The sequence below is a fragment of the Grammomys surdaster genome, unplaced genomic scaffold (genome assembly GCF_004785775.1).
Source record: "Grammomys surdaster isolate TR1022 unplaced genomic scaffold, NIH_TR_1.0 62, whole genome shotgun sequence".
Lineage (NCBI taxonomy): Eukaryota > Metazoa > Chordata > Mammalia > Rodentia > Muridae > Grammomys > Grammomys surdaster.
The window spans coordinates 22953711-22972506 of NW_021604564.1; the positions used below are offsets into that span (position 1 = coordinate 22953711).

The 18796-nt window shown below is 45.4% G+C and overlaps 1 protein-coding gene across 1 annotated transcript in view; it reads left to right on the forward strand.

The window, feature by feature from the left end:
- The first annotated feature begins 8090 nt into the window (after nt 1-8090).
- The window catches only part of Fat4 (FAT atypical cadherin 4), a 126742-nt gene continuing 116036 nt past the window's right edge, over nt 8091-18796 (forward strand). The window contains exon 1 of the mRNA XM_028763094.1: nt 8091-13279. Within this exon, the coding sequence (XP_028618927.1) occupies nt 8105-13279 (5175 nt within the window). The 5' untranslated portion in view covers nt 8091-8104. The remainder of the gene's footprint in view (nt 13280-18796) is intronic.

The window sequence follows — 18796 nt, forward strand, 5'->3', positions numbered from 1 at the left end:
CTCTCTCTCTCTCTCTCTCTCTCTCTCTCTCTCTCTCTCTCTCTCTCCTCGTCTCCTAGCTCCTCTTCCTCTCCTTATTCCTTCCACCATAGCTCCTCCTACATATCACCCTTCCTGTTAAGATAAAACTTTTCTCTAAAAATACAATTAGAGCATAACTATACCAATTTGTATCAGTAAGGTACAAGATAGACCTAATACCCAGTCCATCATTTTGTTGACTAACCAGAACCTTTGTCATCTCTCCTAACTAAAAGACAGTTCTGAACCTGGCTTTTTTCTTGGCTTTAGAATGAATGTCAGCTGAAAACCATCCTCTCAAGTCCTTTCTCTCAAAGTAAATAGCCTGGATTGGCTATGAGACTATAAGTCTTCAACCCTGTCAGAAATCCAGAATGACTGGATTAACTGAAATTATGGGAGGCACAAAGCATAGCTTCTAAAACTTAGCCAATTTATAGAGACCGCTGAACACCTGGACAGTCCCTATACTACAAAACGTTGGAGCATCCTATCTTCAGCCTTCTGGGCCAGGATCATCTGACAGACCTAGTGATAAAGAATTATTAAGGGATGATTACTCTGTCTTGGCAGATATAATCAGTCAACTATTCCGCAAGTGTGTCCTTTTCAGGACAGTAATTTGTCGGTAGATGAAAAGAGGCAATTCTTGCCTAGTGGCTGTCTCACCACAACTGGAGTAACTCCAAAAGTGCTCAATTTCTTCTTAGAATCCAAGATAGGAAGTTGTCAGGAGCAGATAGGTCTCTAATCAAAATGAACATTAATGCAGAAATGTTTGTTATGTCAATTCTGTGGATTTCTGATGGTTTGAAAACCAACTATCCGTGTAAGGCAATCTGGACTGTTGTCTGTTAAATCCTCTCAGCTATTTCTAAATAAAATATAGAAAACACCCTAACAATAAACTCAGAGCCATGAATTTGCTATAGGCCCTTAACTCGCAGGCTAACCATCTCAAACCAGTTTAAAAAAAATGTTAAAGAAGGACTCGGCCTAAGCCTTGTATTCCTAAATGTGTTATATAGGCACAATGCCTATGAGAGTAACAATATTGATCTCACTTCTATATCAATAAGAAACTCGTACCAATGAAAACCTTAAGTTTGAAATCAAAGTAAATTTTGTACCATTTAAGAAATTATAACTTCAGCTTAATAACAATTATACAGATTTCTACCAATAGGTTATGGCTATGCAATAAATCCTAGCTATTCCTCCCTGTTCCAACAAAACCACTACTTTTCTCTAGAAAGACAGCCCAATATTGATCACCTCAGTCCCCAAGCCCAGGGAATAGGGGCATCAACTCTTCATTAACTTCTTCAAGCTGATTACGGGTGTTGTAGTATTAGAAGAGGGGCTGGTGGAAGAGTAAACTAATAAGCCTCTGACATCTGTGTCTTAACTGCATTCAGCTGAGATTCCAGGACACCAGAGGTTTGAGCAGGTCTGCTCAGATTGCTTGATGAGTAGATACACCAAGGCTGTGAATTCTGCAATATACAATTCTCAAAACAAATTTTAGTATCAAGATATTTTTTGTTTGAATTCTGGAATCTAGTCTTCTGGTGGCCTGTCTCTATCATAGCTAATCCATATAATTCTGGGAGTTTCTATGAGGGTGTGCTCCCACCATCTTCCCATTCCTGCCTCCCTGCTCTCAAATTCTCTAACACTAGAGAATCCAAACTATTGGGTTCCAAAGCTCCCTATTTCCACTGATGCTTGACAAAGCCACCCTTAACTACCTATACAAGAGGAGCCATGGGTCCCTCCCTTTGTGTTCTCAAGCTGGAGGTTATAGAATGGCTACTCCAGCTTGTTTCTAAGGACCATTTCCTTGAAAAATTGTTTTCTAGCCTTTTACTCTAAGGTGGTGTTTGTCTTTGTCACTGAGGTGGGTTTCCTGTATGCAGCAAAATGCTGGATCCTGTTTACATATCCAGTCAATTAGCCTATGTCTTTTTATTGAGGAATTGAGTCCATTGATGTTAAGAGATATTAAAGAACAGTGATTGTTGTTTCCTGTTATTTTTGTTATTAGAGGTGGAATTATCTTTGTGTGGCTATCTTCTTTTGGATTTGTTGGAAGAGGGTTACTTTCTTGCTCTGTCTAGGGTATAATTTTCCTCCTCATATTGCAGTTTTCCCGATAATATCCTTTGTAACACCGGGTTTGTGGAAAGATATTGTGTAAATTTGGTTTTGTCATGGAATATCTTGGTTTCTCCATCTATGGTAATTGAGAGTTTTGCTGGGTATAGTAGCCTGGGCTGGCATTTGTGCTCTCTTAGGGTCTGTGTGATGTCAGTCCAGAATCTTCTGGCTTTTATAGTCTTTGGTGAGAAGTCTGGTGTAATTCTTATAGGTCTGCCTTTTTATGTTACTTGGCCTTTTTCCCTTACTGCTTTTAATATTCTTTCTTTGTTTTGTGCATTTGGTGCTTTGATTATTATGTGACAGAAGTTATTTCTTTTCTGGTCTAGTCTATTTGGCATTCTGTAGGCTTCTTGTATGTTTATGGGCTTCTCGTTCTTTAGGTTAGGGAAGTTTTCTTCTATAATTTTGTTGAAGATATTTATTGGTCCTTTAAGTTGGGAATCTTCACTCTCATCTATACCTATTATCCTTAGGTTTGGTCTTCTTATTGTGTCCTGGATTTCCTGGATGTTTTGTGTTAAGAACTTTTTGCATTTTGCATTTTCTTTGACAGCTCTGTCAATATTTTCTATGGTATCTTTTGTACCTGAGATTCTCTCTTCTATCTCTTGTATTCTGTTGGTGATGCTTGTGTCTATGACTCCTGATTTTTTTTTTCCTAGGTTTTCTATCTCCAGGGTAGTCTTCATTTGTGATTTCTTTATTGTTTCTACTTCCATTTTTTTGTCCTGGATGGATTTGTTCAATTCCTTTACCTGTTTGATTGTGTTCTCTTGTAATTCTTTAAGGGTTTTTTTTTTGTGTGTCTGTGTGTGTGTGTGTGTGTGTTTCCTCTTTAAGGGCTTCTACCTGTTTACCTGTGTTCTCCTCAAATTCTTTGAGAGTGTTTTCTATGTCCTTCCTAAACCTCTATCATCATCATTAGAAGTGATTTTAAATCTGAATCTTCCTTTCCTGGTGATATGGGGAATTCAGGACTTTCTAGTGTGGGAGAATTAGGTTCTAATGATGCCAAGTACCCTGGGTTGCTGATGCTTATGTTCTTGCGCTTGCCTTTTGCCATCTGGATCTCCTTAGTGCTACCTGCGCTGTCTCTGACTGGAGCCTGTCTTTCCTATTATCTTGGTTGTTTCAGAGCTGTGTGTAGTGGATGTCACTACTAGGGTAAGAGCTGGGGCCCAAGATCTCCTCAGTGCCCAGGCACAAACAGGAAGGAACCAATGCTCCGGGCCAGGAGTGAATTCCAGGGTCCTAGTGGGTCCCAGTTACTCCCTGTTTGGGAGGGAGGGTTGCTATCTCCTAACTTAAGATACTGCCTGGGTTAGAGCTCCTGGGAGGCTTGCTTCCTCTGGGTTTTGTGAGATTGGGTGTAGAGCAGCTGTCGGGATCTGCTCAGTGCTTGGGCCCAGACCGGAAGTGACTATTTGTGTTTATTGTCTTGCTTGTTCCTTGACTATCTGCATCTATTGTATTGCTAGAGCCTCAACCTAGAACTGACCTTAAAACATGCATGTAATCAAAATGGTATAAAAGCTTAAAGGAAGAGGGGGTATAGGATGGGGGGTTCTAGGGAGGGGACATGGGGAAAGGGGATGACATCTGTATTGTAAATAAATAAAATATCCAATTAAAAAAAGAAGTAGTCCTTATATCTTTCATCCACTGCTGCATGCCCTTCGTCATCTGCTTAGTAAAGTAGTTCATGTTTTCAAAATATATTTCATGTGTGCAACAACCTCATGTCTCCCTTCCACTTTTACAAGAAGAATTACGATTTTTTTTTGGTATCTATGTAAGAGAGATGTGAGCGTGGTGTGTGTGTGTGTGTGTGTGTGTGTGTGTGCACGCACACACTTATGGAAGTCAGTCCATTCTTCCTATCTTGCTCTAAGCTTCATTTCAACTGCATCCCTCAGGCTGCTTGTCCTGCTTTCTACGGATTCTCCTGGCTCTGTCTCCCATTTCCCACTAGGTGGTGCCACAGTTACAGACAATTGTGCTACTTTGTCTGGTTTCTGGGGACAGAATTGAGGTGGTCAAGCATCCCTGACAAAAGCCTTTATTCCCACCCAGAGGAAGAATTATATATCTTGTAGTATATTACATCTATTATCTATTATATTGCATTTTATATTATGTTATATATTATGCAATATATAATAATATAAATAACATATAATATATAATATATAATATCTCATATATACACACACACACACACACACACACATATGAGATAGTATACCATGTTAACACAGCTCTAGAAATTTAAGGGAGACAAAAATAAAATATAACAAAAGCTTTATTTCATGTTTTATTCAAAACATTCTCCTTATTTCTTTTTAAATTACATACTACACATGCAAAATTGTAGTTTTGTGTAGAATTATCTACAAATGAGTTGATTACATCATTATGGAAAGTTAGTCGTTCAACTAACCATAGCATTGCTTAAATAATTTGTGGTAATCCTCTCTTGGAATTTTCCAAACAAATATTTTTGGACTGAATGTGACCCATATTTTTTTACATTGCTTTTTTTTTTATTAAAGTGAAGACTATACACTTATTTCACAGATTAAACACTCTGTTTTACAGAATGAATTAAATTACCTGTTTTCTCAAATTAAATTCGCTGGCAAGAGATGTTAATTCCGTTCTGTTGAGCTATGAAGTCGGTTCACATGCTCTCCATACAGACAACAGGCAGACCAGAGAAATCCACCGTCTTCCCTCAATGTATCCGAGTGATTTCTTCCCATTCTTACGTGTCCAAGTATCTAACTACGCAGGATTAGCAAACAAAACATAAAGTCTTCTGCAGTGTTCTCACTCTTATAAGGGCGATTTGCAGTAACTTTGACCCAACTTTAATCCACAAATCTTTTTTGGCTGGATTACAGCAAACTTATGGCATTGGGGGTGGGGGTGGTAAAGATTGGTTGGCAGTGATAAAAGTAATTTTGAAGGGGCATAAAGGCGTTTTTGTTTGTTTTGTTTTGCTTTGTTTTTTTTGCCTTTTTGAGAGAGGGGAGAGGGACGGTTAATGAAATGTATTCAATAGTTTCGCAGTCTGAAAAATGTAGCAATAGAGACGCCTAACTCTCTGGTCTCCGTCCAGTTCACTCATCACGCTGTAGCTGGGGAAGAGGCAGAAGTGAACGTTCTAACTAAACAAAGGAATTCGCGATGTTTTTAGAATCAGGCTCTATCCTTTCTCAGTTTAGGTTACAGGCGGTTTTCTTCCATGGGACTTGAATGTGTTGTCTTCTCTGTCGCTTTTGATTGTTTTCTGACCTCACACAAGGAAAGGCAGTAGGAGATCCTTCCAGATCCTTTTTCTTTGCCCCCATCCCTTGGCAAGAAGGAGGAATTAGCTCTTGTAACCAGATCTTCCCAGCTGCATTTAATTTAAGGCACGAAACCAGCCACTGTAGCAGCCAGACTGGAAACAGCAGGGGGCAGTGTTGGCTCGTGCTTGAACCATCTCTAGGCGCAGAAAGTTTGATGTTTGGAGGGATTCCTGTGGCAAAATTGTATGACATATGCCCTATATTTGCATTATTTGGCTTCAGTTCATATTTTGCAAGTTGATTCCCTTAAAGGGGAAATTTATTGACCCGATTCCTAGTCACGTTTTCTTTTTTCTTTTAAAGAAACCTCATGCACCATCACACAAATAAGCCGAGGCAGGGGAATAGTCTGAGTGCGGTTGGTGATGTGTGACACTTAAAAAAAATTAAATTTAAACTTCATTTCATTTATTTCTATTTTCTTATAGCTATTCTTCCCCCAGGCCAAAATCGAAACCAAACGTTATTAGATTTCCCTCGGTTAGGGGGAGAATGTCAAGGGGAGAAAAACCCCACAGGAGGTCAAAAATTCCAAACTGGGTTTGTAAGAGGAAACTGTCCCCGCAGAAGCTGCCATTGTTTCAGCTGAAGCCTCCAGTGGACAGGATTCCAGCTAGGAGACTAACCACGCTGTGGGTGCCAGCGTGCCCCTATCTTCCTTTGAGAAGTTGGAGCTTGGCTGACACCGAGGCCTTCGTGACCCCCGGACCTGAGGGACAGCGAAGAGGGGAGCAGGCTCAGGAATCGAGAAGAGGGCTCAGGAATCGAGAAAAGCTGGGGTTCTATGGGGTACTGTGGGCCGCAGTTTGCTCGAACACTGCCCCTGGCGAGGACGTGAAATGGTTAAAGCTCAGCAGCCGCGCGCATTCCCAGACAGGCTTTGCCTAATCCTTCCTCCCGTGTTAACAGACCCTCTCCCCAACCTTTCTTTCATTTCCCTCGACCCCCTCCACCGAGTTATTACCAGCCTAACAGCCTAATGGTACCCCCAGCTCTGGACACTAAACTTATTTATTTCCAAATCTGACCCCACCCCCATCTATTCCGCGGCTGGCTCTTGCTGTGATTGCGCCGACGCCGGCCAAGGTTTGACCGAAAGGGAAAATAAATAAATAGAAAGGAGTTGGGGGTGGTCGCCCCCTTCTTAGCGCCTCCGCCGTGGGGCTCGCCCACCTCCCGCCCACAGCCTCGGAGGCCACGGTGACGAGCGTCGCCCCAGCCAGTGGCGGCTGGAGGCTAGGGCGGCGGGGACGCGGGGCGGGGCTGTGGCCAATGAGCTGTAGCGGGGCAGGGCCGGAGGGTGACAGGACCAGAGCAGGGGAGTGGCGGCCACTGGAGTCCCGGAGCACCGAGGGGCGAGCAAAGTTTCTCAGTCCTGCTCGCGATCGCGGACAACCCTCCCCCTCCGTGTGTGCGCGCGTGTGTGCGAGTGCGTGTGTGCGCGCAGCGGGGAAGGGGCGGGGAGAGTGCGAGGGACCAGGAGAGGCAGCGGGGGACTCACCGGGCTCCAGATCCATCGAAGTGCCACCTCGGAGCCCCGGCTGCAAAGGAGCGCGTTCACCCGGCGCCCAGAGCAGCTGGCCCGCACCTCCTTGTCCCTATCGCCCGCGGGGACCGCGACGGAGGTACCCACCCCACTCCAAACACAAAGCCTGGAGGATTACAAAGTGAAACTGACCCGGGACAATAAAAGCACAGATCCCAGGACAAGGGCGAGGAGCGCTCGGGGGCGCTGGTGCCCGCTGACGCCCGGGGAAGAGCCCCTGGCATGGTGAAGGGAGGGGGCTTTGGGACACAGGGCTGCTGCTGCTGTCCAGTCTCCACGGAGCCGAGGAGGAAGGGAAACCCGCGCTCAGTGGACTTACAAACGATGCCGGTGCGGAGGTGAAGGATGCGGAGCAGCGCCTGCGGCAGCCTGGGCTGGACCTCGGGCTTCGACCCGCAGCGGGAGCAAAGGCAGCCCGGGCTGCCCGCAGAGGCGCGGAGCTGAGAGCTGCGGGAGCCGCGGTCGGGACGGGGAGCCCTGGCTGCCTCCGCTGCAGGGGGAGGGAGCCCGATCCACGGACGACCTTCCAGGCTCCCCCGGAACGAAACCGGAGAAGAGTCTTCACATTTAGCTTTGGGGTCTCCAGGCGACCCGCTCTGTCTCCAGGGTGCAGGGGCTCTGGCTCTGAGGCCCTTGGCCCTGCCCTTTTTGGCGTCGCGTTCCGGGTAAGTTCTGAAGTTTTTGGAGAGACGTGCGTGCAGTGACTCCTCAGATCCCCCAAATCCAGGCCGCCTCTCGCAACTCCGGTCCGCGGCCAGGACGCTCAGACTTGGGATTCCTGAAAACTTTCACCGGAAAGCCCAGGGATGCTCCCCTGCCGGTCGCCTCACTCTCTTCTGCGCTGCGCGTCTCACCGGCCACCTAGAGCTTTCTCCAGAGTGTCTGTCCCTCACCCACTCTTCTGAACTGCAGAGGTCTCCAGTCAAACTGGCTTTTACTGGTGCCACTCAGAAGCCCTCCACATCATCCCGTTTCCTTCACCTTGTTTCTCTTCTACTCCAGGTTCCAGGAAACTAGGACCATGAACTTGGCCGCAAACCCGGCTCCCTGCCGCAGGCGGCTCCCCCTACCTTCTCTATCTCTGTGCCAGCTCCTGAGAGTCTGGGGGCTGCTGTCGCTGCTTCCCGGCCCGGCCCGAGTCCAAGCCGCCGAACAGCGCCAGGTGTTCCAGGTGATGGAAGAGCAGCCCCCAGGGACTCTGGTGGGCACCATCCCAACGCGTCCTGGCTTCACCTATCGGCTCAGTGAAAGCCACGCCCTGTTCGCTATTAACAGCAGCACAGGAGCGCTGTACACTACCGCTACCATCGACCGCGAGAGCCTGCCCAGCGATGTGGTCAACCTGGTGGTCCTTTCCAGCTCTCCCACATACCCCACCGAGGTGCGGGTGCTGGTGCGTGACCTCAACGACAACGCCCCAGTCTTTCCAGACCCCTCGATCGTGGTCACCTTCAAGGAGGACAGTGGCAGCGGGCGTCAGGTCATTCTGGACACCGCCACCGATTCTGACATCGGCTCCAACGGTGTGGACCACCGCTCCTACCGCATCGTTCGTGGCAACGAGGCGGGCCGCTTTCGCCTGGACATCACCTTGAACCCCAGTGGAGAGGGAGCGTTCCTGCACTTGGTGTCCAAGGGCGGGCTGGACCGCGAGGTCACACCTCAGTACCAGCTCCTGGTGGAGGTGGAGGACAAGGGTGAGCCAAAGCGGCGGGGTTACCTTCAGGTCAACGTGACTGTACAGGACATTAACGACAATCCCCCGGTGTTTGGCAGTTCCCATTACCAGGCGGGGGTGCCTGAAGATGCAGTTGTGGGTTCCAGTGTCCTGCAGGTGGCGGCGGCAGATGCAGACGAGGGTACCAATGCGGACATCCGTTACCGGCTGCAGGATGAGGGAACCCCCTTTCAGATGGACCCAGAGACCGGGCTCATCACCGTGAAAGAACCGCTAGATTTCGAGGCCCGGCGACAGTATTCTCTGACAGTTCAGGCCACGGACCGGGGCGTGCCCTCGCTCACTGGGCGCGCTGAAGCTCTTATCCAGCTCCTGGATGTCAATGACAACGACCCGGTAGTGAAGTTTCGCTACTTCCCTGCCACCTCGCGCTACGCTTCGGTGGATGAGAACGCGCAAGTGGGTACCGTGGTGGCTCTGCTCACCGTGACCGACGCTGACTCCCCAGCAGCCAACGGAAACATTTCAGTGCAAATTCTCGGGGGCAATGAGCAACGCCACTTTGAGGTACAGAGGAGCAAGGTGCCCAACCTGAGCCTCATCAAGGTGGCCAGCGCCCTGGACCGGGAGCGCATCCCTTCGTACAACCTCACAGTCTCGGTCTCGGATAACTTCGGGGCGCCCCCTACCGCCGAGGTCCAGGCGCGCTCCTCTGTGGCCAGCTTGGTGATTTTCGTCAATGACATCAATGATCACCCTCCGGTCTTTGAGCAGCAAGTGTACAGAGTGAACCTGAGCGAGGAGGTGCCTCCGGGGAGTTATGTGAGTGGGGTGTCTGCCACTGATGGCGACTCTGGTCTGAATGCTAACCTGCGTTACAGCATTGTCTCTGGAAATGGGTTGGGCTGGTTTCACATTAGTGAGCACAGTGGACTGGTGACCACCAGTGCTGCCGGAGGCCTTGACCGTGAACTTGCTTCCCAGATTGTACTGAATATCAGTGCCCGAGACCAGGGGGTCCACCCCAAGGTATCCTATGCCCAGCTCATGGTAACTGTCTTGGATGTCAATGATGAAAAGCCCGTGTTTAGCCAGCCTGAAGGCTATGAGGTGTCTGTGGTAGAGAATGCTCCAACTGGGACAGAGCTCTTGGTTCTTGGGGCAACAGACGGGGATCTGGGTGACAATGGGACAGTGCGTTTCTTCCTGCAAGAGGCTGAGAGTGACCAAAGGCTCTTCCGCCTGGATCCGGTATCTGGTAGGCTGAGTACTATCTCTTCCCTGGACAGAGAGGAACAAGCCTTTTACTGTCTATTGATTCTAGCCACAGACCTGGGTTCTCCTCCCCAGTCCTCCACAGCTCAGGTAAATGTCAGTCTTCTGGATATAAACGACAACAGCCCTGTGTTCTATCCAGTCCAATACTTTGCTCATATCCAGGAAAATGAGCCTGGAGGTAGCTATGTCACCACAGTGTCTGCTACCGACCCAGACATGGGCCCCAATGGAACTGTTAAGTACAGTATATCAGCTGGGGACAGGTCTCGGTTTCAGATTCATGCTAAGAGTGGGGTCATTTCTACAAAAATGGCCCTAGATAGAGAAGAGAAAACAGCATACCAACTGCAAATAGTGGCTACTGATGGGGGCAATTTACAGTCTCCCAACCAGGCCATAGTAACTGTCACAGTGTTAGATACACAGGACAACCCACCTGTATTCAGCCAGGCTGCCTACAGCTTTGTGGTCTTTGAGAATGTGGCTCTGGGGTATCATGTGGGCAGTGTTTCTGCAACTACCATGGACCTCAATGCCAACATCAGTTATCTCATCACTACTGGGGACCAGAGAGGTATGTTTGCTATGAATCCTGTCACAGGGCAGCTGACCACAGCAAGTGTCATTGACAGGGAAGAACAGTCCTTTTATCAGCTAAGAGTAGTGGCCAGTGGGGGAGCAGTAACAGGAGACACTATGGTTAACATCACAGTGAAAGACTTGAACGACAACGCCCCCCACTTCCTCCAGGCAGTGGAAAGCATAAACACAGTGGAGAACTGGCAGGCAGGACACAGCATCTACCAGGCCAAAGCTGTGGATCCTGATGAAGGTGTCAATGGTAGGGTGCTCTATAGTCTGAAGCAGAACCCAAAGAACCTGTTTACTATTAATGAGCAGAATGGTAACATTAGTCTGCTGGGTGCCCTAGATGTCCACGCTGGCTCGTACCAGGTAGAAATTGTGGCCTCTGATATGGGTGTCCCCCAGCTCTCCTCCAGCATCCTTCTGACAGTTTATGTCTACGATGTAAATGACAACCCACCAGTGTTTGATCAGATTTCCTACGAGGTCACACTTTCTGAGTCAGAGCCTGTGAATTCTCGATTCTTTAAAGTGCAAGCTTCAGATAAAGATTCTGGAGCAAATGGGGAAATAGCATACGCGATCACAGACGGGAACAATGGGGATGCCTTCGGCATATTCCCAGATGGCCAGCTCTATATAAAAAGTGAACTGGATCGTGAACTTCAGGACAGATATGTGCTACTGGTTGTTGCCTCTGACCGGGCAGTAGAGCCTCTAAGTGCTACTGTGAATGTCACTGTGATTTTAGAAGATGTGAATGACAACAGACCTTTGTTTAATAGCACCAATTACACATTTTACTTTGAAGAGGAGCAGAGAGCTGGGTCATTTGTAGGAAAAGTCAGTGCTGTGGACAAAGACTTCGGGCCAAATGGGGAAGTAAGGTATGTTTTTGAGGTGGCACAGCCAGATTTTGAGTTGCATGCTGTCACTGGGGAGATCACCAGCACTCACAAGTTTGATAGGGAGTCTCTCATGAGGAGAAGGGGGACAGCAGTGTTCAGCTTCACAGTGATAGCCACAGATCAGGGCCTCCCTCAGCCTCTCAAGGACCAGGCTACTGTGCATGTCTACATGAAGGACATCAATGATAATGTTCCCAAGTTTCTGAAAGACTTTTACCAAGCTACAGTATCAGAGACGGCGACCAATCTGACCCAGGTCTTACGAGTGTCTGCGTCCGACGTGGATGAGGGGAGTAATGGCCTCATTCATTATTCTATCCTCAAAGGAAATGAAGAGAGACAGTTTGCCATAGACAGGTTCTCTGGTCAGGTGACTCTCGTAGGCAAATTAGACTATGAAGCAACCCCGGCCTATTCTCTCCTCATCCAGGCAGTGGATTCAGGGGCCATCTCCCTCAACTCGACCTGCACCTTGAGTATTGATATTTTGGATGAGAATGATAACACTCCCTCTTTCCCAAAGTCAACACTATTTGTGGATGTTTTGGAAAACATGAGGATTGGTGAACTTGTATCCTCTGTTACTGCCACCGACTCTGACTCGGGTATCAACGCTGATCTACACTACACTATTACAGGGTCAAACAATCACGGGACTTTTAGTATTAGTCCCAACACCGGGAGTATCTTTCTGGCCAAAAAGTTGGACTTTGAGACACAGTCTTTATATAAATTAAACATCACAGCAAAAGATCAAGGGAGGCCTCCTCGATCATCTACAATGTCAGTGGTGATCCAGGTGAGGGACTTCAATGACAACCCCCCGAGCTTTCCCCCAGGAGACATTTTTAAGTCAATAGTGGAGAACATCCCCCTTGGTACATCTGTAATTTCTGTGACAGCGCATGACCCAGATGCAGATATCAATGGGCAGCTGTCTTATGCCATCATCCAACAGATGCCCCGAGGCAATCACTTCAGCATAGACGAAGTCAAAGGAACCATCTATACCAGTGCTGAGATCGACCGGGAATTTGCCAACCTCTTTGAGTTAACAGTAAAAGCCAATGACCAGGCTGTGCCAATAGAAACCAGGAAGCATGCTTTGAAAAATGTGACCATTTTGGTGACAGACCTCAATGACAATGTCCCAATGTTTATATCACAAAACGCACTGGCTGCAGACCCTTCAGCCATGATCGGTTCTGTCCTGACTACCATCATGGCTGCAGACCCGGATGAAGGTGCCAACGGCGAGGTGGAGTATGAGATCCTCAATGGGGACACAGACACCTTCACCGTGGATCGCTACAGCGGAGACCTTCGAGTGGCTTCTGCTTTGGTGCCTTCACAGCTCACCTACAACCTTATAGTATCAGCCACAGACCTGGGCCCGGAGAGGAGGAAGTCAACCACAGAGCTGACCGTCATCCTCCAGGGCTTAGATGGGCCTGTTTTCACACAGACCAAATACATAACCATTTTGAAGGAAGGGGAGCCCATTGGTACCAATGTCATATCCATAGAAGCAGCCAGCCCCAGAGGGTCAGAAGCCCCAGTGGAATATTATATCGTTTCTGTTCGCTGTGAAGAGAAGACTGTTGGACGTCTCTTTACCATTGGACGTCAGACTGGTGTCATTCAAACTGCAGCCATTTTGGACCGGGAGCAGGGAGCATGTCTCTACCTGGTGGATGTTTACGCCATAGAGAAGTCATCTACCTTTCCCAGGACACAGAGAGCAGAGGTAAGAGCTTATATTCTTTTATTTGTTCTGTGTGGGCTTTAAAGAATAATCTTTTCTCCATATTTACTATGATTTAACTGTGTTTTTATGGCTACTTTTATAAATAGGGACATGTAAACGTGTTGTCACACACTGACAGTTTCAGAAAATGCAGCTATGATCCAGATTGTCATCAATAATGAACTTTTAAAATACACTTTAATGTCTCTTATCAGCAATCATGAGTGTAAGGCTACCATCACCTCTTTAGTCATTTGCAGAAGTAACTAAAGCCCATTTATATGAACAGAACTGCTGTACTAATCTGTATCTCTATGAAGAAACCAGTTTATAGGTGGAAAGTCTGAGTTAAGAGACCTCTGATCCAAGGTGAAGAGCGTTGGTAGAACTCTGAGTGGGTTAGACTTCTGAGTTCAGGAGCCTGCGTGGCAGTTTACATCAGACTAATACTGATTTCCTCATCCTCAGCAACCTCGGTGGATTCTTTATCAACAACGAATAATTTCAGTGTGCTGAGCCAAGTTTGTGGAGGTTCCTGACTTCTGCCTTCAGGGCTTACAAACTGGCACGGACTAAACACTTCCCTTTTCCCTGTTAAATGCAGGTGGCTGTGAACAGTTAGATCAGAAGTGCCACTTTGGTTCTTGAGATGAAAAGGTGCTGTTAGATGCTGTGGTGCAGTCACATGTGCCATCTCCAGGTAGGAAACAAAGTAGTTCCAAGCCCATCCCCCAGAAGGTGAAGACTGACTCCACCCATCCTATTATCATCCTCTGGCTTCTTCTTTATTAAGCTCCTTTGTTCTTGTGTGAAAGTCACCAAGCCTTGATACAGCTACCTTCCGGAAAGGTCCACTGACGCTTTCTGAGTTCTTCCTCCAACCTCCCACTCCCCTCAGAGATGTCCTAGCATCTGTCACTCATCCAAGAACTCAAAATATCAAGTGTGGTTTCTGATGCTTGGCAGAGATCCAGCGACAACAGGCTGGTGGATTGGAGGCTGCTGTGTTTGTTTGCCTGTTCTCTCCTTGTGGGAGATGAAGGATGCTCTGCTTTGGAGTACCTGCTTTTATTTCTAGCCTTTGAAACGCCCTGTGATTATTTATTTTTGCAATCACTACCTGTATACATCCTATGCATGGGATTCAGAGGGCATTAGCGCTCATTAAAAATGTAATTCCCAACAGTGGTGTAATTGTTAGTGGATCTCAAGTTTATCTTGTACATATTGCCCCCGAGAGGCTTCAGAGTCAAACTGTCTCCTTATACCTTCTATGAAGATCCTGACGTCAGAGGTCTTCTGTTCAGCTCAGGTCAGGACTTATGTATAATTTTACCTTGATTTGAGTTTATTTCTTGTCTCTGATTTTCTTCTCTGTAGTTATTTCTGAGATGAAGCGCTTTGATTAGTTTGAAAAACAAAATATTTACTGAAGGCTGGCAATTAAGACTCTCTGGATAATGGCTGGATTTGTTAAACAAGTGATATGGTTAGGTGTTTGTTTCAGTCAACCGCTTCTGTCAGAGGAGTGCAGAGTAAGTGAAGGAATGTTCCTGGGTGCCATTAGAAGATCTATCATGCTTGTGATATGTACCCATTCCATAGGGGAAGATTGGTTTGCCATAAATGTGCTAGACAGTGATATCTCTGAAACAGGCATAAAGACTAAAAATATTCATTACAAATCATCTTTTTTTAGGAATGGGGACAGTATGCCACAGTGTCTCTTTAACCTCAATTAACATCATTATGACAGGTATTCTTTTGGGCTTCCTGTGCCTTCTGCATTGAGAAACCAAAGGAGAACTCACTTTTGTTGAGTGTGTGTGTGTGTGTTTGTGTGAATGTATCTGTGTATGAATGTGTGTTTGTGTATTTGTGAGTCTCTCTTGTATGTGTGTTTCTATTTGTGTGTGTATGTGTGCCTTTTGTGTGTGTGTGTGTTCCTGCTTGTGTGTGTGTGTGTTTATGTGAGTATATCTGTATATGAATGTGCATGTGTTTGTATGATTGTATTTGTGCATGAATGTGTGTTTGTGCTTCTCTCTCCTTCTCACTCTCCCTCCCTCCCTCATTTCCTCTCCCCCATCTCTCTGTGTGTTCTCACAGCACACTCATGTATCAGGATACCCTCTATATACTGAAGTGCTCAAATTGTAAACCAACTTCGAGTTCTTAAGCTATAGCCCTGTTGAAATTTAAAGCAAATGTTTTGTTTATTTCTTATGCTCAAAGAGCTCAGTGGTATGAAGGTAAAAATTTCATACTGTTATTGATTGTATTTTTCTCATACATAAATTAAACTAGTTACTTTTCTTTATGTTCAGTTGGTTGATTATGACTCTGCAAAGAGAAACTTTGATGGCCATAAGGGTGACTTGGGGACTGTTTGTTTGCAGGTTCGTACTCTCTGGTGTATTTGAAAACATGCATTTGTCTGACCTGATAGAGGTCCAGGCTGATGCAGGTGACTCAGGCCAGTGCCACAGCAGGTAACATTCTGTGTAATAAAAGGGGCAGGAGAGAAGATGGACAATTGGCTTGCTTTCTCTCTCTGGCTCTGATGCTTGGTGTGGGCACAGATTACATTTGATATTGCTCACTCTGGACATTTGCCCAAGGGACACATTCTCTCAGTCTACCTGTCAGAGCTAAAGGTTGCCGGGGACAAGAATGCCTTCAAAGTAATCCTGTCTTCTGTAATCTGTCAATTAATTCATTGATAATTAATTTTGATTAAAATTTAAAAATGTTTTATTTACAAACTTGAGACTTAAGGCCTCAGTTAGATAGATGTCATGATGATCAGGGGCTTTGTTTCATCAGTCTTTGTTATTTCAGTCTTATTTTTTTTTACCCAGCATGCAGTAGGGGCTGCAAGCGTGTTACTACTGAATAACATAGTAGAATAATTATGACCAGAATACAGCTTCCTCCCGGAGGAGTGAGTCCAAGAAAAACCACAGGAAGAGATGGTGTTGGTGAATTTGACCAATGAGTTGAATATGGGCAGAGAATAGTAATTATCTCTGCTCTATAAATGAAATGAGAATTTTCAAAAAGTCTAAAGAACAGAGGAAAGTGAATGAGTGGTCTGAGGTATGGTGACTGTGAATCAAATGGGATTGTACCCACCAGGATCACATAGGCTGCATTCCAGACCACTGACCTCCCGACCCCTTCTGTTCCCTTGAAACTCCTCAAGGGCTTTCTGATGAAAAGTGTCCCTTAACTATTTTTCGTTTCTAGTTGTGGTGGCTTGAATGAGAAATGTCCTGGATAGGCTTCTGTATTTTGGAACTTTTAGGAGGTGGAGCTTTGGTAGAGGAATCACTGGGAGAGGCACTGAGAGTTTATAGCCCCGCCCTACTTCTTGCTTGTGTCTCAGCTTCCTGTTTGCAGTTGAGATGTGATCTCCCAGCTTGCTATTCTTGCAACTTTCTACCATAATTGTGTGTCACTACAGACTTTTATCTCTCTATACCATAAGCCTAAGTAAATGGTTTTGTCTGTAAGTTGCTTTTGGTTCTGGTATTTCATCTCATCAACAGAAAAGTAACTAATGTGCTAGATTTAATAAATCAACAAAAAATATAGGATATTGATTTATTAACATTATATGGAATATAATGTTATTTTTGTTTAAAGATGTTACAAGTTCAAATTTGAAAATTGGAAGTAATGATGTCTCACATTTAAAACTTGTCTTTGGCTCATGACTTACGGAATATAGGAGGAGCCTCGAACTTTTTTTTCTAGTTGAATACAATGTGTTGTTTTTGTTTTATTTTTGTTTCTGTTAAAATATTGAGATTAATCCATTCTCAGAAAGGGAAATTGAGTAGGGTAATGGAAAAGTATTTTGGTTTGGTGTTCTACTCAGGTAATTATTGATTGTACCATCCCTGGAGGGATAGTGCCTTGGGACTTAACTGGCAACGCATCAGAAAACCCGTCAGCTGCTTTCCCTGTGTAGTTATGCAAACATCTGTGGTCCATACCTTGTTGCAAATAGATCTTTCCCAGTTTAAGATATATCAATCAACCATTTGTAATTCAGAAAACACTGGTGTAAATGACAGAGACATTGTCAGACAGGAAAGTTTTTGGTAGTTTATTTTCTGAATTCCATTTTTTTTTGTTTTAAATGATGGATAATCTAACATTTTGATGAATATATTTGCTTGTGTGAGAGTGTGTTTATGTGTGTGTGTACATGTATGTGTATAAGTATGTTTATATGTGTTGTATGTATATATGTAAATGCTAATGTGTGATTGAATGTGAGTATATATGTACATATATGTATGTATGAGTGTGCATATATGTTTGTATGTATGTGTATGCTTATGTGTATATACATGTGTTTATTGTGATATAGTCACACCTTGCTAGTCTCCCAGTTTATTACATAATATGGTTATTTTTGTGATGAAAGTCCATAGCACATACCCCCTTTACATGTTTCACAAATACAGACTATCATCAACAGTTGTGGTTGTTGTATATTAAGTCTCCTGAAATAAGTTCCTCTTAATAGCAGTGGTATATGTTTGACCCACATCTGGCCATCTCTTGCCCATACATTAGACCTTGGAACTGTGCCATTGGCTCTCAGGCATGAACGAGTCACAGAGATCCTGTGGCCTCAGTGTGTGCTTGGTGATTTCACACAACATTACACCTCTCATCTCATCCATGGAGCTGCAGCTGTGAGTCTCACTGCTCTGACAAACATGTAGTGTCATGCGCATGCATCCTGTGTCCTTCAGATGGTCATGTGGGTTGGTTTTAGAATCTGGCTCTTTCACAGTGCTTAGCATGGATGTGGATTTGTCTCTCCAAGGCCTGCATTTCATTTCTTCTGGATCCTGGATCCTGTGACATTTCTTTCATGTTTGTACAGAACTTCCCTAGTGTTTTCTGTGTGTTGCCTTCTGCTGCAACAATTCAGATGTTGTGGGGTTGGTCCCTATGGTGTCACTACTGAGGCATGGTGGAACCCTGCAGAGGTGCAGCTTGGGGGGCATTTAGAATATTCAGGACAACCTTAAAGGAGACCAGTGCCGTGATCCCTTTCTCTTCCCCCTTTTCTCTGGCTCATGATGTACCTAGTTCCTGCCACCATGCTCTTCTGACTCAATCTTTTGCCTCACCACTGGCTGAAATCTAGGATGACAATGGATCATGAACCACAACCTCTAAAATTGTAATCCACAATAACCCTCCATCTTCATAAACTGATCATCCCAGGGATTTTATTATAGTCTCAGTAAGCTGACCAGCACACTAAGCATTTGTATATGTGAGTAAATTCTTCACAGCATCTGCAGCACTAACTTTGTTTTTAGAAGTTGAACCTTCTAACTGGAGTGGAGTATGACATCATCGTATTTTGGTTCATGCTTGCCTGAAGCGCTTTGATGTTGAACAATCATTTGCAGACCTTTTGGCCACATGCAACTCCTATCTCATGTTGTGCCCATGATTTAACTCTGTTGCTTAATTTGATGCTAT